The sequence below is a fragment of the Micromesistius poutassou genome, assembly GCF_964030765.1.
Source record: "Micromesistius poutassou genome assembly, chromosome: 9".
NCBI lineage: Eukaryota > Metazoa > Chordata > Actinopteri > Gadiformes > Gadidae > Micromesistius > Micromesistius poutassou.
The window spans coordinates 417,388-438,292 of NC_140279.1; the positions used below are offsets into that span (position 1 = coordinate 417,388).

At 45.3% G+C, this 20,905-nt stretch overlaps 2 protein-coding genes across 2 annotated transcripts in view; both read left to right on the forward strand.

The window, feature by feature from the left end:
• Positions 1 to 4,652: 4,652 nt before the first annotated feature.
• fkbp8 (FKBP prolyl isomerase 8) lies at positions 4,653 to 10,676 on the forward strand. The gene is made up of 9 exons (XM_084472572.1): positions 4,653 to 4,738; positions 5,257 to 5,509; positions 5,696 to 5,865; positions 5,972 to 6,060; positions 6,649 to 6,869; positions 7,238 to 7,410; positions 7,531 to 7,608; positions 8,983 to 9,123; positions 9,832 to 10,676. The coding sequence occupies exons 1-9, from the start codon at positions 4,736 to 4,738 to the stop codon at positions 9,916 to 9,918; spliced, it is 1,215 nt and encodes a 404-aa protein (XP_084328698.1). The 5' UTR covers positions 4,653 to 4,735; the 3' UTR covers positions 9,919 to 10,676.
• An 889-nt stretch (positions 10,677 to 11,565) lies between these two features.
• Positions 11,566 to 20,905, forward strand: part of ell (elongation factor RNA polymerase II) — a 30,988-nt gene continuing 21,648 nt past the window's right edge. Inside the window, exons 1-2 of the mRNA XM_084473440.1 lie at positions 11,566 to 11,709; positions 20,106 to 20,150. Of these exons, the coding sequence (XP_084329566.1) occupies positions 11,575 to 11,709; positions 20,106 to 20,150 (180 nt within the window). The 5' untranslated portion in view covers positions 11,566 to 11,574. The remainder of the gene's footprint in view (positions 11,710 to 20,105; positions 20,151 to 20,905) is intronic.

The window sequence follows — 20,905 nt, forward strand, 5'->3', positions numbered from 1 at the left end:
AGTACCTGACTGGCACCACTCGCACACACACACACACACACACACACACACACACACATGCACGTCGTACGCACGCACACAGACACACACACACACACACACACACATGCACGTACGCACGCATAGCATGGCCACGAGCATGGAAGGGGCTCGCTCTGTATGTTTTCTCTAGCGCATGGAGAGAATGTCATATAGTGTGTTTCTCCGGATAATTGCACACCGACGCCACGGACGCACACACACACACACACACACCACACCCCCCCCCCCCCCCCCCCCCCGCGGGCGCGCGCACGCACACACGCACCACATATCAAGTGTTTTACCTTCACTTTGTTCTAAGAATCCTTAACATTTTCTCTTTTGGCTGGACTATGCTGTGCTTGCCGCTAACAGAGGGACAGATAAGGGGGAGGCCAGATGGGGAACGTTAGCTCGTGTGTTATGACGGCATGTTGTAATGTGTGTTTGGCCTAGTTGCTGTTGACTTGTGTAGAATAACACGGTTGATATAGTATTGGCTTATCATTTCCTCCCCTCCCTCTCTCTTTTCTCTTTACAGTATTCACCCAACATGACGAATGAGTGTTTGATTTCCTCTTTTATTATTTAGTTTTTTATTGATTTCCCTTTCGTTCTCCCTAATCTCCCTCTCCCATTTGCCCTGGTGCCTCTCGCATTGCCCCTCCTCCCCCCCCCCCCCCCCCCCCCCCCTGCCTTCTCCCCACCACGCCCCTCCCCTCCCTCCCCCTCCCTCCCTCCCCCTCTCCCCGCCCCTCCCCCCCCCCCCCGGATGGTGCATTGCACCACACAGCCTCTGGGATGGCCTGGAAGGCAGGACTCCCCTCAAGGGGCCCCATCACAATGCCTGCAAAATGGGGGTGAGAACATGAAATGGTCTCAAGCAACAGGGAGGGTCTGTGAGTCCGGAGTCTCCTCGCCGGAGAGGGGGAGGGAGGGGAGGGCCCCCCCCCCACCCACCCCGCTGCCTGCTCCCTGGCTCGTCTCCCTTCCGTTCCTCGGCCTGTTGTCTCGTTGGGTGGCTTCAGAGGCGCTTATCATTGGAGTATCCTGAGGCCGCCTCCACCACCTCCACCACCTCCACCACCTCCACCACCTCCACCACCTCCACCGCCTCCACCACCTCCACCACCTCTACCACCTCCACCACCTCCACCACCACCTCCACCACCTCCACCACCTCCACCACCTCCACCACCTCCACCACCTCCACCACCTCCACCACCACCTCCACCACCTCCACCACCTCCACCACCTCCTCCACCACCTCCACCACCTCCATCCTGAGGCCGCCTCCACCACCTCCACCACCTCCACCACCTCCACCGCCTCCACCACCTCCTCCACCACCTCCACCACCTCCACCACCGCCTCCACCTCCACCGCCTCCACCACCTCTACCACCGCCTCCACCTCCACCGCCTCCACCACCTCCACCACCTCTACCACCTCCACCACCTCCACTCTCCCATGTACTCTATCGACCGTCACGCGAATGAGGGGTGATACAGTAGTTGACTGAAACAAGAGGTCAACATCTGGAAGGAAAGAGAAAGCCCTTGCTCAAAAACTCTAAAAGAAAAAGAAAAAAAAGAACTGATAATGGCAAGAATGGTGTTTTGACTAAATGTTTGTATTATGGTTGATTATGTTATTATAATTGTATTTTTTTTTTATTATGTAGTTTTGATTTTCCTGTTAAGGCACATTGTATCTCAGCAGCACCGGCGACAATGGCACAATAAGCACACACTAAAAATGCACAATGATATTTCTGTTTACATGATGTCAGTTAATGTTTATTTGTTTTTTTTGTGTCCAACTTCATGCTTATACGTCCCGTTGTGTTTACCTGCGGACCCGTTAGACACAGTCTCTGCCATCTGGAATATAACAGAAATCGTCACCATTCAGCCTCATGAATATGAGTTCTTTAACGTGTTCATAAGTGAGCATAAGAAAATGGATAATTTACTCACCTTGAAAAAACTGTAATTTAGCTAAATACGAGTTTTTTGGTTTTAAAGTGGAGGTTGATAAACCTGAAGATCATTCTTCTATTAAGCCAATTCAAATTAATTTACACATTGGCAATGGACTGTTAGCATTAAGTTCCCAGTATGATTTTCCCGAGAAGTTGCTTTGAATATTTCTGGATGTACTCTCACCTGCCCATTGCTCAGGTCATTAATAACCTGTAAATGGTCAGAGAGATACTTTAGAAACGTGCATCCTCTTACGTTGTCCTTGCCTGTACTGTAAATATAGACCTATTTAGCTTTGTATTGTGGTCGTCTCATTTTTTAAAAATATTTACATCTTGTCTGTGAATCATGAAATGTGTACATCTTCATCCTTCACCATTTTAATTGTTCTTATTTTAAACCTCATCAAGGAGGGCTTGTCACAATGGTTTCACCCGGTCGCCAGCCCCCGGCTGGTGTCTGCCTCTACTGTGAACCCAGTCTGCTTCCCTGCGTTGGGTTAAGGTGGGGCTTAGCTCCTTATGCTACCAACCCCGTTAGCCCCACGGTTCTCACCCCAGGGTACCGATGCCCGGGTGATGAACAGGACCCTGCTTCCCGGGTGCATTGAGCAGCATAGGTTATTGTGAGGGTAAAGGGACGGTTCTGCATCTGCTCCATCTTACATGGAAGAAGAGAACTCTTTGGGTTTTGGCTGGGGTGAGTCCTGCCTTTTTTTTTGTCTGTTTTTTCTTTTTTTCTTTTGTGTTGTTTATCTATATTTAAATGTGTTTGCGATTCAAGAGGACAAAAACTATTCTACGGAAAAAAGAGAATGAAAGAAGCAATGTTATCCGCACACAAGGACACAAGCGTTAGCGGGATGAAAGCCTTGGTAGCCTCTGTCGGTTTGGTGACGTAAGGTTTGTGATGGACAGGATGACTTTGGGAGATGATCACAGACATCTCCGGGGTGTCTCTGTCAGTGGCCAGGGAAACCTCCTCTGTTCCTTGAGTGTACCTCTCCCCCCCCACACCCCCTATCCTATCCTAATCGCCCCTTCCCGTTATATTATTTTATTTACTATTTTTGTAAATACTGTATAATGCATTTTGATATCATTGACATGTTTTGATATGTCAGTCACTACCAATGAATACAGCTTAAAGTAAATTATAAATAAACTGTCCATGTTTTTTTGTTTTTTTCATAATAGAGAAACAATACGCTTAAAATTACTTTTTTTTTGTTTTTGCTTTGTATTTTTCGGGCGGGGAAAAATCGTTTTAAGTTGAAAATGTATAAAACACAGTGACATTATAAATGGAATCTCTATTCTTTGCATTTATGGTGGAGCAAAATGAAATGCTGAACCGCCACCGGGTTTTGTAAGAATGGAGAGAGGTGAAATGAAGATGTTTAAATACTCGTAGCCTCGCTGTCCTCCCCCCACTCACCTCCAGGCTCCGCTGTTTCCTAGCGCTTTTTGAAATAATCATTTTACGGATTTTTTTTTTTCAAAGGCCTTCAACTTGGGGATAAAAAAACTAGAACAAAAAAAAAACACATGTGACCACATATGACAGTTTTTAATATGAAGGATTTTTATCAATTTAAGAGTAAAAAAACGTATAAAAAAGGAAAAAATAACTTAGAAAAACTTGTTTTAAATTAACAATAGCTCACAAAGTAATACTTATGGGAAAAAACTGTGTTCTTTGCTATTCACTCTTGTAATAGCCTTGTATAGATTGATGCTCTCTCACAATCCTCTCTCAGTCCTCTGTGTATATCGATTGTCGCCCATCTCTGTACTTCTATTGTGATGTATAATACTGTACCATTAGGGAGATCCCTGGGTGGGGGGTGTTTGGGTGGGGGGGTGGGGGGGGGGGGGGGGGGGGGGGGGGGGGGGGGGGGCGGTTCGGGAGGATGGTTATACATCACCCTCCTGCACCTGTGATGGTCATTTTCCGATGACATGGCAGTATTCAATATGAAGCAGTCTGTCTCTAGGGTTTGCTTTGTATTTCATGGTAGGGTAGTTCAGAATCTTGTCTTAGGGACTTAGGTGTCTTGTGTAGGTAATAAAGATGTCCTTTGTATGTTTCTTTATATTGTAAAGTTTCTTTAGACTGAAAGAAAAAACGGATAATTTGCTTATCGAAAAAAGAAACAATGCATCAATAATAAATGTCAATTGATTTTTTTTCTGCGTTGCGTCAATGTCTTCCTTTTATTTGTGATAAATTGTTCAATGAAGTGATGATGGACACACATAATATAAACCACTTCCCAGAGCACCATAATATAATCTATATTGAGAAATAGTAAGATTAAGTACTGTAGTTGGAATACAGCTCTCCAGCTCTTATTTTGGCCAATGTAATTCAAGACGGGCTTCATGATTATATTATTTAAATGATTGCATTTCAATCGCACGTCAGATACAAAATGCAGCAACACAAGTTGGTGTACATATATTATTTACCAGATGACAATGCGGGCTGGGTTGTGTGTTTGCAGCACTGAGTGTGCCGAGCGCTGTTTGCAAGTGACAACAACAAAAGCTGTCGTTTCCAAACGCACATGCGACGCTGTTGGCCAGATTTCAAGAAGGGGCGTGATAAACTGTCCAATAGGAACGGCGCAGCTCCGAGGGCACCAGGAAGTAGAACTAGACTTGTTTGCAAAAGTGACAGTCGGATGTTGACCTCGGATCTGCCGATCTTGGACAAAACCCGAAACAATGGTAAGAGCTAGCTTGCATGTTTGAGTTTTGGGTAAAATGTCATTATTTTAGCGTTGCCGACGTATCCACCAATGCGCGGCATAGCAGGTGAAGCGGGACTGCAGCACAGCGAGTGACGCTACCGCTAGCCGCGGTGGCTAATGCTACGAGCATAGCTAGCGGCGCACTGAGGCTGCAGATAACTTGCCAGAAAGTTCTGGAGCGTCCAGCAGTCTGCCTTGGTGGTTCGTCTATATGTGTATATATATATACGCTTGCCTCTCTTATCATTCCATCACGGAGACTTGGCATGCAGGGACTGGCATTTCAAGAGCAGCGCAAGTAGTATTTTCTTTTATTTTTGTCTCAGTCAACGTGTTTACTTCACTGAACCACATGACTTATGATCACCTCAGCAGTGACTCTGATCTCGATGGATGTCAACAGGCCTTCGTGTCTGCCTCCCAAAACACATTTGTAGTTCGTGGTTTCTCGGTCGTTTGGTGTAATCCGCTGCATGTCGTATTTCATTCACGCAGACGACTGAAAACACGGAGACACTCGTCGGCGTCGGCGAGGACCGCGATGACGCCGCGACCGAGACGGACAAGAAGTCTGAGCGGACGTCGCTGCTGGAGAGCGGGGAGGACTTTGAGATGCTGGATGAGGAGGACATCGACGACGACCCGCCTCCCCTGGAAGACGCTGGCGGTGGGAAGAAGGAGCCTGAGCCACACACGGAAGAAGAGGACGTTTCCACTCCACCATTCGAAGAATGGCTGGATGTCTTGGGTATGTGGACAGACCCGAACCTAGTCTATCTGAAAGAGACTGGTACCCCTAATTACCTCCCTGCTCATGTCAGACACACGGTACTAGGAAGCCCCTCTCCAGAGCCCTTCTTAGAGATGCCTCTAGTGGGCGTTACGTTGTGTGTTGTGTGTGTGTGTGTTGTGTTTAACGGTGTCTTCTCCGCAGGTAACGGTATGCTGAAGAAGAAAGTCTTGGAGGCGGGCCAAGGGCGAGACAGTCGGCCACAGAAAGGCCAGAACGTCGTTGTTAGTCTCCAGACCTCCCTGGCCGACGGCTCTCTCCTAGAGGAGCCCCATTCAGTCTCCTTCACTCTGGGAGACGGTGATGTCATTCAGGTATAGTGGAACAAAGTCAGTCACTCGTTTTCAGGAACTATCGGGCGTATCTACAATACGGGTGTGTGTGTTGTTGCTGTTGTATTTAAGAAATGTTTTATTTCAGGCACTGGACCTGGCCGTGCAGCTGATGGAGATGGGGGAGAAGGCCGTCATCCAGGTCGACGCTAAATACGCTTATGGTTCCCGTGGGAGGTAAGGCTGCCCGGTCATCGCTTCACTCTGTACAAGGCTTTACATTGCAAGCATGTGAACACGGAGATGTACGTAGACAGCCATGATGCTGTATGTGTGCCACGTACAGTAATACACACTGAGCCTGAAACGCTGCTCACGCTGTACAGTGACGAGTGCCTTGATTCAACCACTTCCCCCCCCATCTTGATTTGTGTCCTTCGCCACACATCAACATGGGCTAATCAGCCTTGTTTCTGTACTAGTCTGGCAGGGTGCAGTACTCAGTGAGCCCTATCTTTACCTATCTGTTTAGTCGATGTTGTTGTTCTCATTCCGGAGAACAGCATGTGCTTTTGATTGACACACTGTTGGGTGACATCCATCTCACTGTAGATGGAACAGTTTGATACTAGTGAAAAAGGACATTTATTTCTTCATATTTCAGCTTATATATTTTGTATTCTCAACAATGCAGGGGAGCTTTCACCTCTTTTAAAGAGATTTTTTTTTTTCTGAATCCTGCACATTGAGAACTGGAGAATAACCCATTAATGACGTGGATGGTGCGAGTTCCAATGAATCCACCGCTGTACCCCCCCCCCCCAGCGTTGAACCGGCGGTTCCCCCCGAGGCGGAGCTGCTGCTGCAGGCGGAGCTGCAGGAGGCCAGTGACGGCCCCGACCTGGAGCTCCTGGCCCCCGCCGACAAGGCCGCCCTGGCCGGCCTGAAGAGGGAGCGGGGCAACGCCCACTTCCAGCGCGCGGACTACGCCTTCGCCGTCAACTCGTACAGCATCGCCCTGGCGATCACCGAGTCCAGCTCCAAAGGTGAGGCCCCCTGGTGGGAGGGATCAGGGGCGGGCGTCATGTGACTCGGGAGGTAGAGCGGGTTGGCTGGTAACCGGAAGGTTGCTAGTTCGATCCTCCTAGCTAGTGAGTGTGGCGGTGTCCCTGGGTGAGACGCCTCACCCCGACTGGCTGTCGCCTTGCATGGCCGACACAGCCGTCAGTGTGTGAATGAATGGGTGAATGTGAGGCGGTGTTGTAAAGTGCTTTGAGTGGCCACTGGTTAGAAAAAATCGCTGTATACGTTTATAAAACTGAATTCCCCAGCCATGGTTCTCATTTGGTTCCTGTGATGACGTTGTTGTTGTTGTTTTTGTTGTGGTGGTTGTTGTTGTTGTTGTTGATGTCAGTGGACATCACGCCGGAGGAGGAGACGGAGCTGCTGGACGTGAAGGTGAAGTGCTTAAACAACATGGCGGCCTCCCAGCTGAAGCTGGATCACTACGACGCCGCGCTCAAGTCCTGCGTGGCGGCGCTGGCCCACCAGCCCGACAATATCAAGGCTCTGTTCCGCATGGGCAAGGTATCTATCGTCCAGCGCCGGGTGTCTACGCCTGGTTCTCTGCGTTTACCCCCACTGTAGACCCATTTGTAACGCCCTGTACTGCATGATATGTGATGGTGTGATGTCGCCCCTGTCTAGGTGCTGGCTTTAAAAGGGGAGTATGCGGAAGCCATTAGCATACTGAGGAAGGCACTGAAATTGGAACCCAGCAATAAGGTATTGTGAAAAAAACAAATGGTTTAAACCACGGTGTTCCACATGTCGCCAGTAGATGTCGCCATTCTGTAAACAACCTGGGCAGATGGTCTCCCCCTATGATTCCCTGACTCATCATTTCGCCGGATCTGTTTTCAAGTCGCTGCTGTAAATAGGTCTGCCTCTTTGCGCCTCATCCCCTGACCATATCTAACGCCGCCCCTCCCCGCCGCACTCGTACGGACGGATCCGTGATAACTTTTGGCTCCGCTAAACCGCGTGACAGAACTTGACTCACCGAGTGGGCTTTCCTGGCCCAGGTGGAGCTGGCTGCCACCCTCTAGTCCAGGCCTACGCCCATCTGTCAGACCGTCCTCCTGTCCCCCGCTACGTGTTGTTGATTCGCGAATGTGAACATGAGGGACGATTCTGCCTGTTCATCGTAATGGGCTGCTAGAAGAGGGGTTACGTCACTTTCCATGTGTCTGCCGCGGGAATGTATGTGATGCTGTGTAAACTACAGGCCAGCGTGTTCTTTTATTTTTAACCACCACTGTGTTAGTAGTTATTCTGGGTGTAATCTGATATTGACCTCGATGTTACTTTCGAACTGAGCACGCTTAATTTGCCGCCCGGCCCGTGATCGCACCGACTCCGTAGAGCTACTGTTGTTTCATTTTGTTTGCATTCATGGAGCCCGCATGGATACACAACTCAAATGCCAAGGGTGCGCTGCTGGAACACTATGTCGCAGCAGTAGCCGTGGAGCGCTAAAAATAACCCAGGGGAAGCCTAAAAGTATAGCCTCACACAGTTAATCAGCGGTCCTGACGGTGGACCTAAGACGCAACCGTCTGCGGAGAATGACCGTCAGCGTCACCCCGAGCATAATATGTTGGTGGATTAATTCACTGAAATATCGACATGTCACCCAATCCATCCGTTTAGTATATTGACTGAAAAACATATCTGACATGCTTCTTCTACTGCTTGTTCAAAGGAACTATTTGGTTACGGAGCTTTCCTGTCCCGTCTGGACTAATTTGGTCGCGCTGCCCGACCATGTCAACAGCACGGGCCTTTTGAGGGGTTGGAGAACTGCAGTCGCATTGTTTTGGATGGCAGTGATGTTACTTATTTAATTTTTAAACAGGAGATGTACAGATTAAAGGGCAACCGAATAGGAGGTCTGCCCAGAAGCACATCAATCCTAACAACAAGTTTATGTGTTCTTATTCCGCCCCTGGCCCTCATGGTTCATGTGCGGTTTATAGAGCAGCGGGGCAATCCAGCGCTGCAGGTGCTGGCGTGCCGCTGCCTCCCACGGGATGGAGCACAGCCAGCCAGCCAAACGCTCGCTAACATTCCCCCTTTGGTCGTGTTTGTTTCATAAAGACCATCCACGCCGAGTTGTCCAAGCTGGTGAAGAAGAACTCTGACCAGAGGGGCGCGGAGCAGGCCATGTACAAGAAGATGCTGGGGAACCCGGCCGCCGCGGGCAGCGTCTCGCAGAAACGACACGCCAAGGCCTCCTGGGTGAGAGCGCGGTCTCCAACTAGGTCCTCAATGATGAAACGATGCGAAATCTCCGCCGCCGTTTTTTTTTTTTTTTCCTTTTTTGTTTTCATTTTCACTTTTTTCGATTTGATTTGACACGGTTAATTAGTGAGATATGCTTCTGCCGAGATGCACAGAGACGTGTGTAACTCGCAGAGAAAACGGGGTTAGACTACAGATGGCTGACTGTGGCGCCAACTTCAGCGTACACTTCTGAGGCAGGGCGGTGAGGTAGCAACATGGGACCAAACACAAAGAACAAACGGCAGAAACCAACAGGCAGAACATCCAGTCGTTTGCAACCTGCCAACAACACTTCAGTGCGATCCTTTTTGATACTCTGCAGTGGGTTCATTGATAAATACTTTCTTTGAAAGAGAAATGCTGCATGTTTTTTTTCTCGACAAGACGATTTTTAAATATCAAGGAAACTCGATTTATGTGAGCACCAGAGAAACGATAACATGTTGTTGTCAAGTCTCCTCTTTTAAACGGCCTGTTTATACCGTAGCATGACTATAGGAGTTTTCCATCTCCCACAGGAATATTTCAAAGAAAAAACGATTTCAAGGATAATTTGTCCTAAAATGTCAATAGATATCAATGAGACCATGATGCAGTGTACAAGTAAACGGTAATTTACAAGTTATCGTCCTTTCCTTCTAATGTTTTTGTCGTCTTCTGCAGGGGCTGAGCTGGAAGTGGCTGTTTGGGGCCACGGCGGTCGCTATTGGTGGCGTAGCATTATCTGTTGTCATAGCGGCCAGAAACTGAACCTGTGATTGGAAGACCAACGTCTTTTGGAACTTTTGTTGAAGGAAATTATTACACGATGCCAGGTGCATTTTCACTGTGACTGTATGCAGACGTCTCTGCTGTGTGGCAGTACAATGTGCATCAAATGGGAGATTGATATTTGTGAAAACGAGATAATGTGTATCTATATGCCCCACAATACAAGACACTAATTGTTATGTTTTTCTCTTCATGGCTGCCAATATCTTGTCTTTGATAGTGATTGTCATAAATCAATTAGAGCTTTGGAATGATAATGTAATTGCCATATATATAGAGAATATATTATAGGATTAGCTTTATGACATGAAAAAAATGTGATCTGGTCCTTGAATCCTATATTTTGTAATCTGTTGATTGTGGATTTTTACTAGACTGGCTCTGAGAAATTCCGATTTTTATTTTCTATTTAAGTAAAAATATCTCCTTGATTGATATTCCAGACTTTTGAAGGTTGAGACACTTGATCTTTATTCCTGTGTATTATTTTGTTTATTTGTATTTGTGATAGTTTTTCTTCTAATTGCTATTCCAATGTAGTTTTTCTTTTGTATTTAATATTTTTTCCACCACAAAATGGCACTGAATAACTGAATTATCACATAAGGTACGCAACCAAAGGTAACCGGGCCCGTATTATTTCGTGACAAACGTATAGTTACAAAGTCACTTCAAGTAGATAACATTCCCTGTATTTGTTAAATTTGTATTTATGCAATAAAAGTTGGTGACCGTTAGTGACTGAGAGGCCTATGTGTGTATGAATGACGTCAGTCGCTTTGTTTTTACTCGCTAATATTCTGGCGAGCACGCGCATTTGCGCTCTGCTGGTGGCGTTATCGCAGGGATTCGTACCGTACACTACACGATAGTAGATAGATAATAATAAATAAAGATAACAGTTCGTCATTTGTTTTATTTTAAGTATGTGTATAATTCCTGCTTTCGGTGTGGGAGTGGAGAACGGAAACTCCCCCTGACATACTGCTATGGACCGTAGCTGCTGGACATTCCCAAATTCGTGTTTGTCACTCAGACGCTGACGTCTCTTGACGTCATTCCATCTCATTTTAATGTTCCGCTCTCGCCACCGCTTCCTACGCACGTCTGCTCTTCATTGACCAACTAAACAAACTCCGAAGTGGCCTGTGATGCAGAAGGGCAGGCTGCATCACACGTATCTAACAAATACCGAACCAGTCAAAATACAAAAGTAGGCCTATTGTGGACGAATACAACGATACACGTGGATACTTGATATTTTTTTAGTTAATGAATATTATATATATATATATTATATAGCCTGGTTTAATGGTGTTTCAATTATATATATTGTTATGTATATGTTCAATATACATAGATAAATGATATATAATATATGTATGTATGTATATATATATAGATATAGATATAGATATAGATATATTTATATACATAAATATGTAAATATAAAATGTATAGATATATCAATATAATGTATGTATATATAAATGATAATGTTCTTTGGCGTCCTGTCGTTACCGTGTGACTCCCCCCGACGCAGTGAGCGTCCGTTGAACGGTCGGTGAAAAGCCGCCCGAGCTCCGCGCTCACGACGGGAGTGTGCGCGCGCGCGTGGTCGGAAATGGTAGCAAGATGGCGGCGTTGAAGGAGGAACAGTGCTACGGACTGTCCTGTGGAAGAGTGAGCAATGGCAGTAACGTGTCCGTCTTCCACGTGAAACTAACTGACAGCGCGCTGCGGGCGTTCGAAGGCTACCAAGGCGCCAAGGTAAACGGCCGTTTTGACACAAAATGACATTTTAATGCCTGTTTGAGTCCTCTGTGAGCAGCTATGACAGGCTGGTGTTGCTATGATGGTAGCAGCAGCAGCAGCCTGTAAAGCGCTGGCTAGTTGGCCACACAACCAGCTAGCTTATCTTTTTTTTTAACCAGCCGCCGTCCCCCTTGGTTAAACTAAAGTCTAAATGAGCTTTAACAATAGCCCACTCTATTGTGTGGTCCAGGTCCACTAGCTGGTGAACGCACTGCCCCAGCCGCTCTCTTACAGAGCAGTGGTCCTGGGTCCAGCTCCATTGCAGTAGGCTGTTCTTTATCACTCAGCCCATCACTTATTCCATGTGTTTTGTGTACTTTGAATGGCAGCAGATTCAGTGGCAACAATCGTGTGCTGCTATTTTTTTTTTGGGGGGGGGGGGGGGGGATGGATATGTGCCCCGTTTACGGATGCTTCCGAAACAAGTTTGCTGAGCTGTCAAAAAATGTGTGTTTGCCAGGTAGTCTGAGCCTGTCCGAACTTTAAACAACAGTTTAGCCACATTCAACAGTCATTTGAGTTGTGTCTGGTTGTGTGCCTGGGGGGGGGGGGGGGGGAGCACTTTGAAGAAAACAAAACCTAGTGAACACACAGCATAGAGTATTTCTTGAGAATTGCATCTGTTCGTAGTAAGATATGCATCTTTCTCCAACCAACAACAAACCACTGATTTTAGACACGACCTATAACCGTACATCGAGCAATTCAAGGAACTGGTTCCATTCTGTCTGCAGTGTGAGGCTATAGATTGACATAAAGATTTGTTCCAAGGCATCGCTTTGCTGTTCCCAGCGATGGTCCATGTGTGGCTAGCTAGTCGGATGGCCATCTAACGTTTCAAGTTCTATAAATATTTGACTGGGAGAAACCTGGCAGGCCAAAGAGGACACTTTGTTGCCCTCAACTTCAGTGGCTGAGTACAGCTGGACTTCAGCTGATGACCCAAATCAATGACATTGATGTGGCAGTTTAATGTTTTGAATATAAGGTATACTGTATTGACTTACTGCGTTTAAAGACACAAATGGGAAGTAACAAAGTTATCCAGACTTCATCTTATTGTTTTTAGGTTTGTATGTATGTGTGGGGGGTTTTGCGGCCCAACGGTTTAATTTGCTCACAATTCATAATTCTGAAGATGGGGTGCATTTTCATTATTATTGGCCGGTCTTAACTTGGCACAGGCTTAGCATGCAGAGATCTTTGTGGGCCCAGGTTGCACCATTTGGTCATTTCTTCTGTCTTAATGTCTACATTATCCTTTGTCCACGAAGAAAGAGTTGAGGGCTATTGTTAAGTTATGCAGTACTCTTTTTCTTTTACGCAGTGGAACAGCCAATTATGGTTTTCTCCCTGTTTTTTATGGCTAAGACAGAGGCTCTACCTCTCCGACATATACTGCCTGCACAGACTTGCTTTGCTAAGCACTTGCGCAAAATTCCCCAACATAACAGTATCAGTCTAAGATTATTGTTTCTGATTAAGGCTAAAACTGTCTGTTAATAGCCTTGTTCTATCTGCTATGCTGCTGCACACCATGTTTGAACAGTAGAAGGAAAAGTGCTGAGTGTTTTATGTAGGCCTGAGCAGCGACAGGCTCTCAGGTCAGTCCTGCATCACCGGGAGGGGTGGGGTACCGCCGCGGCTGCAACCAGGGCGGCTGGGGGGGGGGGGAACCTGGCAGGTGGACCAAGGGCAACATGGAATAATATTTAGGATGGGCTTCATGACAAGATAGAGGTAGTCGAAGTCCAAGACCACGTGCTGGGTCCTGGTCTCAAGTTGTTTTTAATGCCCCAACTGGCCATGCTTTCTGAACCAGCATGCAGTGCAACTATGTAGGTGAATTGTTTAGCTTATCGAACATACGTTTTTGTCAATTTTATAAGGTTACGATGATGGGCCATGTCGATACACGCATTGTTCTAAATGTACTTGCTTGTAGGCTACATGCATATGCACTGCATATATTTAATGTTTTAGTTTTACCGAGTTGTTAAACAGAGAGTTGGAGAGCTGTCTGGTTAGCTGATCTTTGTAGGAGCTGGGACATTCAGTGTGAGCCAGTTCTTTTGTGTGCTCATCAGACGAAGACATGGCATGAAACAAAGTGCTATCTGGGGTATAGACAGACCAGAGTGTCCCCATATTCGACTGGCTCTGACACAAGCAGGAGAATTAAGTGAGCTATGATGAACATCCCCAACCTCAAGGTTATGAAGAGGACAGAAAGATGAGCTCATGATGATGTCATGGCTTCTTCTCGTATGTATGTATGTATGTTTATATATATTAACGTATTTTCACTAACGCCATACTTTCCTCAAAATCCAAATTTGATCATATGTAGGGCTAGAGTTATTAATGGATGGAAACAAATTCAGGTCAATGCTATAATATTGATACCATCAGGTGTATGAAGTGTAAATGGTTTGATTTTTGTTAAACTACATTGTCCTATGGGCTATTACTGGACTGTAAGGATTCGAAACGTGTTGCATCAAAGCTCAGATCAGCCATCATGTGATCGGAAGTGAGCTTGGTCAATGATTTGGCCCACGTCTGAGTCATCCATATGTAAATGGCTCCAGTGCACTTAATCCTATTCTGCTGAATGCCAGACGTCAATATGCTGATAAATCCTGCTTGTGTTTCCAAATTTGAAAATAACTCATTGGTGCAAAAACCGCTGCTCCGTGGATTTGTGGTGGGGAAACCTTTTCTTTTTGGGCTTCGTAATCTGTGTTACCCCAGATTATGAAGTACCGCAATTATGACATGACTAGACTCTTTCAAAAACCAAAGTAAGATATTTAATATTATTATTATTTTTTTAAATATATATGGCTTAATTGCCCTTGGATGTAATAGCTGATCTCAGCTGTATATGTTGACAGCATATATGTGCCTGTGTGTGAGTAGAGAAACCTTTTCAGTGTTATAAGTTTTCCGCCTGACACCAGAGGCAGGGGAGTGATTTAGTTTTAATGAGTGCGGGTGTCTGGCCTACTTATCCTGTAGTCCTGTGTCTCACCCTGTATACTTTCAACTGGGACTGCTTATTGACTTATTGACTGCTTCAGGACGGATAAATGTAGAGTTGAAAACAAACAAACAAACCATAACATTTGGCTGTGGGGGTTAAGCTATAGGCTACACCATCGAGTTGGGTTACACCAAGTCAGTGTTGTTGTCAAACGCAAAGGCCTCCCCTCCCACCACCACACGCACACATTCTAGCTCCTATAGGAAAGGTATGGGAAGCAGTAGAGAGTGCTGGGGGATTGTGTTGCCTGGCGCTGGTCAGCCGGTGCTTGTGCCATAGTTATTTAAGGAATGCTGACTCCCCAGTTTCAACAGATTGACCGGGACACTGAAACAGATAACCATAACTACCATTGCCAAATTGTTCTCCAAATGTCATGGTGTTCTTTTATGGCCTTCACACTGGACCACATCACCCTGGTGTTGGGGCCTTCTGACACAATCACGTCGACGGGGAAGATCCCTCAGTGTGTAGGTCCAGTCTGGCCTTGGTCCTCCCAACTCACTTGGGGGGTAACTAGGGTGTACTAGAGAGCATAGTCTTGAGAGGCATATCATTGTGTATGGCAGAGACTAAATACAGTGGGAGTACACTTTGAGCATGGTTCACGCTAAGTCAGGTGGTGTTTAGTCGAGTCGGTCCTCCATTAAGGAACAGGGTCAATAATATGAATAATAGCTGCAATCTTTGATACTGACCAACCATACTCTTGAGCCAGACAGCTGAGGAAGCTGGGGGTATTTAACCCTTCCTGGAAAACAATCATTTGATATCATGGTTTTGATTATAGTTGTTATTTTTAACCAATTTCTATTTATGGGATCATCATGATGCCTGTTTTTATAGGTTGACGAAGGTGCTTAAACGCATGTAGCAGAGCGCTCAGTGAATTGGGGGATCCCTGTTGAGGTGTTCTCCTGACAGCGTCCCCTGCCCAAACCCTGTGGTGATAAACCGTGCTGCTGCTTTTGGTCTGGCATTGCAGCAGCAACAATGTGAAGGAACACACCGAACACACACACTGCCCACAGAAATAATGTCGGACCTGTCAGATTAAGGGCACGCTTTTTCAAGTGCATCTTGTTTTAGTGAGACTGGGCACCAATTATGTGTTGTGTTGTTTAATATAGTTTTTGGACAGTTGTGAGTCGTAACTACTTTGTAGCCTACACCACGTGCTAGCTAGATGCAGGATAATAAAATGATTATTATTTATATAATTATATTTAGTGAGAGATAAATGTTGAGAGTGTGCTTATTAAAGCCATAATTGGTCCCTTTACTAAGTCTTTAATGAAGGGTCCGATGGTGTTTTCTTATTAATAAGTCGGGAAGCGTAAGTAATCAAAATTGTCTACCAAAGGTAAAACAAGACAAACTAGTTCAAATTGGTGTCCAAACATCGGGTCAAACATCATTATTTAGGGACTAGGAATGGTAACTTAACTAAAAGGTGCACCTCTGAAGCAGTGGACACACAGACTCATGAGAAATCACCGCTTGCTTTCAATGTTGGAAATATTTAGAATCCGGAAGCCATTGCATTTTGCTTGACTTGCAAAGGCTATTGCATTAAATGTGAGTTGAAAGTCAATATATTGGCTTTGTAATTGCTTGCTCCATGGCATTCCCACGCCACATCCCCATTCTGTGGCCAGTGGGTGATTGTGTTTGAATGTCCATAGGCTTGTCATCAAACCATAGTCAGGAGCCACACTGTGGCCCGAAGGTTAGCCGGGCTCTGTGGAACATTCTGGGCTCCGGGCCCAGAGAATAGTGACATGTCAGCAGCCCATTCAAATGAACAGGCTGAGTGGTGCACTATGTTAGCATGGCTTGCTTGGGAGGGGGGGGGAAAGCTAAATTCGGTGCTCTGCTAAACCCTGCAACGGTAGCACGGAGAACGTGGCACCATGAAAGGTCTGGTGTAGTTGGGCAGGCTATGGGAGTTCACAGCCCACAACTGCTACTCAGACTAGCCTCCCGCAACCCCTCTGTTCACAGGGCCTGGGTTTGGTGAACGGCCTCCCAACTTAAGCTGCACTCTCTACAACCAGGGCTTATTTCTTGATAAGGTTCTTAACCTGGCAAAGTAGCTCATAGATAATCCAGTTACAGTGCAACACTATGGTTTCCCTAGCTGACAATCGTACCTATTTCTTTTGTGTCAAAGTAGCACGCCGCGATGTGGTGGGTCTGCTGCACCGATTGATCGGCCACCGATCATTATCGGCCCGTCTATTACTTCCTAGAGACGTAATCGGCCGATATACTTTGAAATTTTCCTATGCAGGAGCGGAGACGATCACGTGACTCAAAGGATTGTGCGCAAGACGCAGCGTTACGTTCAGTCACTGAGACGGTAACGTTATCCCGCTTTAACGTAATTCACCTGGACTCTAAATAAACTGGGCATCACTCAGCCCATAGAAATAGCCTTTAGTTGATCTCGGGGATAGGATGCAATGACCAGCCTGCGTCCTCACCGGCCTTCATTCTCCCCGGGTTTTATGAGTCGTTTTTGAGTAAACCTGTGACGTGTGGTTATTCACACATCCCTGTGTTAGGTGAAACCGGTGAAGTCTATAACCTGATATGACCAGCGGCCCCCAGCTCACTCCCCCTGCTTTAGGTGGCACTAACTGGCCGCTCCGCCTCTTTAATGGGAGATGAGCGACAGCGTTTTTCCATGACTGTACACGCCGTAATGAAGCGCTGCGTACAGCCGTAGCCGTACTTTAATGTCAACATGGTTCCTACAACGTGAAGCAAAGCTTTATTGAAACCTAGACTTTATAACAGCACTATCTGCCGTAGCTGCCCCCCCCCCCGGTCTGAGCTCTTGAGAAGCCGTAGACTGTGCTCCTCTCATGGGCACAGATGTGTCAGACGGTGTGATACGCAAATGCTAATAATATATGCGCTTCCTTGGCATACTCGTTATTTATGTTGAATATTTTATTTGTAGTTTTGGCTCAATTTAGTCGTCACAATGATGCATTTCCAACTTGTTACTGCATGTGCAAAACTCAAACTCAACCAAGTCCCAATGAATAATGACATGACGTTACATGAATGTTACAACAGGCTATTGCTGACTATTGGTTGACTAGTTAAAAACCCAACACACGAGACCTGTATCCGTTTAAGTGATGGCCTATGCACAACACAATGTATATCTGGATAATAGGCTTGTCCCACATAGCATGAAGCAGAAGTAGGCTACACATATTTAAGCCTCTCATGTAGCCTATATGCAAACGTTGCTGATCGCACCATCTACATAAACAATCCAGAAACATGCAGAAAAATCAGGCTATTGTACAATACAATAGTAGTGACCAATCATCTGTCCAAGTCATTATTTGTTACAGAAAACTTTAACAACGCCCGCTTCCTCCCGGTAGCCGTCCTCTTCTCTGCCTGCAAATATTATTACGTGCAAATATTATTACGTGCAGAGTGTATTACAGGCGGTGGTTACATTTGATTATGTGTAGGACTAAATTACCAAGGACTTAAGGTGGTGGTGTTGGAATTCCGGTTTATTGCAATGCTGAAGACAAATGATTCATCGGTGCTCCATGTTGCCATGCAGAAGATCTCTCTGAGTGTGCGGTGATGGCTGGTTAAACCTGTGCACTGATTGCTCAATGTGCAACAGGTGTGCAGCCTCACCCAGCCCCAGAGTTCAGTCAGACTCCAGGTCAGGCTGCTTAATCCAGCCGTCATTCACACACACTCCCGCAAATATATTTCACTATTTAAAAAAAACACAACAACCAGATGATCTGTATCAGATCGGTCGAACACGCTATAAGAAGATCGGACACCGCGATCGGCCGGGAAAATCCTGATCAGTGCATCCTTTTATATTAGTTTATATTATTGATGGAAATATTAAGTTGAGTGTAATGCAACCAGAACCTTCTAAACCTTAGAAGTAAAACGATGAACTGTGTATGAGTAATGTGCGGTGTCTTCCTGGTTCTGGGATCAACATTTAATGAGCATTGAGATATAGCTGTTCATGTTGTGCTTCAAATGAATGAGCAATATTTCTTCCAGTAGACTTGGTTTTAGAGTGATATGCTCGCCTTGAGTGATATGCTGGCCGCTTTGACCTTTCTGAGAAGGAGGACACGCAGAAAATTCAATTCCCTAGAGGTCCATGGAAATGTTGCATTACATAAAAATGGGATTAAAACCGACACTGTGATGGCAATGTCCATCTTGACCGTATAATAACTTATAGATTCATCTTTAATATATCTCTATTCTGGGAATTTCCAACAGCTCAGGAATATTCTTCCAATGGTAGGCTGTTCTGACACGCAGTCATTTCTGCACACAGACGAATGCACAAAACGACAAGTGCCAAGCAACTGTCATGCTGCTGGATATATGCAATGTGCATCGCTAGGCTGTTGCAGACAGAGGCAGGCTATTGTTTTCATTTAGTGTGTGTGTGTGTATATTTATATGGCCTTTATGGAACGGAGAGTGAGGCTGGATGATGGGTTGAAGAGGAGGGGGAATGAGATGCGTCAAATGGCCACATGTCCGGATCAAACGGTGGTCGCTCCAGGCCTAATTCCCACATGTCGTGTGTTGGTTGAGCCACTGATCACCAATAAAGTCGTGTTATGTCGATGCTTTGGTATGTTTTATTTGAAGCAAAAAAAAAAAAGTTGGCTGAGAATAAGAACGACAAATTCAGTATTTCCATAGACGCTTTGTGAATACCTGGTAAACATGGTTTTACACATTTCAAACTGTTACGAGGGCCGTGATGGCCAACCTTGGAGGTTTACGAGGGTCCCTCTAGAAGGGGGAAGTACTGCATTACAGTGAAAGGCTGGCATCTCCCCAGCCTTATTAAAATGACACAATTAAAAACATGAATAGGCCGAGGCAGATATTAAATCCCCTTAAATCAATTAAACTGTTTTGCGCACAGGGACTTGGCAGTTTCTTGACTACATAACGCATGTACAATTAAACATAAAGCAAGTCGTTCTCATGTTTTGTTTTTGAAATGACACCAGTGGATAGAGTAGACAATGGTGTGGTGGAATAGTGCAAGGCCACTATGTTTGAATTCAGTTCAGGGATACAAGAAAAACAAACCACTCTCAGAATTTTCTAAGTGGTGCATTTTATTGGTGGGTCTTGATTATGTTAACATTTGAACACATGTTTTTTTTTTTTTTTGTGGAAGTGTTTAAACATTAACACATTGTTATAAAATGCATGCCAAATGCTCTGTCTGAAATGGCTAATTTTGTTTATGCTTAACTTTCAGGGCCTCCCGACAGAACCTTTGATTCGATTTACTGGAAACCAAGGGGTAAGTGCATATTTTCCCTGGAAAACATGTATGTGTGCAGAGCTGATGATGCTTCAGTTAATGAAATATCTTACTTGGTAGTGGGAGTTTCTTCTGTGACGAACTACAGTGTATTACTTTTACGGACTAACTATATTTTTGTCATTCTGGTTTTGCAAGGAGATTAATAAATCCAAATGTGATTTAAATAAATGTATGCTTGGATGTAAATAATAATAATTTAAATCAAGAAATGCTGCTGCATCAGCTGATGAAACTGTGTTATGAGGACCTGTGTCTCCACCTGTCAGAATTGCCTTTCCTTCCTCTAGCCATGGTCATGACCATTGCATTGACATCTGCAGAAAGCCTGTAGATAGTACCGTAGAATGGTTATAGTATAGTTCTGTATAATTATACTGGTATAGTTACACCAGGCTGGGCTATCCCTCCAAAGCAGCGTGCTTGCAGATGCTCATTGTAAGTCTCCCTTAATTCACTTTATTTCTAAAGACTTGATCATCGCTGCTATTATTAACTGCAGCAGATCGTTAGTCTCGTCTGACTGCAGTAGAGATCCATTTGTTATAGGATAACTATTGTTACTGCTGCTACATCTCAAGTGGATTGACTTTGGGTGGAAACCAAAAGCATATTTCTGATTAGTGTAAGCCGCAGATGACTAAAAAGAATTACCGGGAACACAAATCTCAATAGTTCACCTCAATTATTTCTTTCTTAAGAGAAAAAGGATGTCTTGATCCTTTTTTCCCCCC

Bases quoted from the DNA above. Each gene is read 5' to 3' on its own strand.
- fkbp8 (XM_084472572.1), top strand. The intron at 5,510-5,695 runs GTATGTGGACAG...TCTTCTCCGCAG, and splicing joins AGAATGGCTGGATGTCTTGG to GTAACGGTATGCTGAAGAAG. The intron at 7,609-8,982 runs GTATTGTGAAAA...TGTTTCATAAAG, and splicing joins AATTGGAACCCAGCAATAAG to ACCATCCACGCCGAGTTGTC.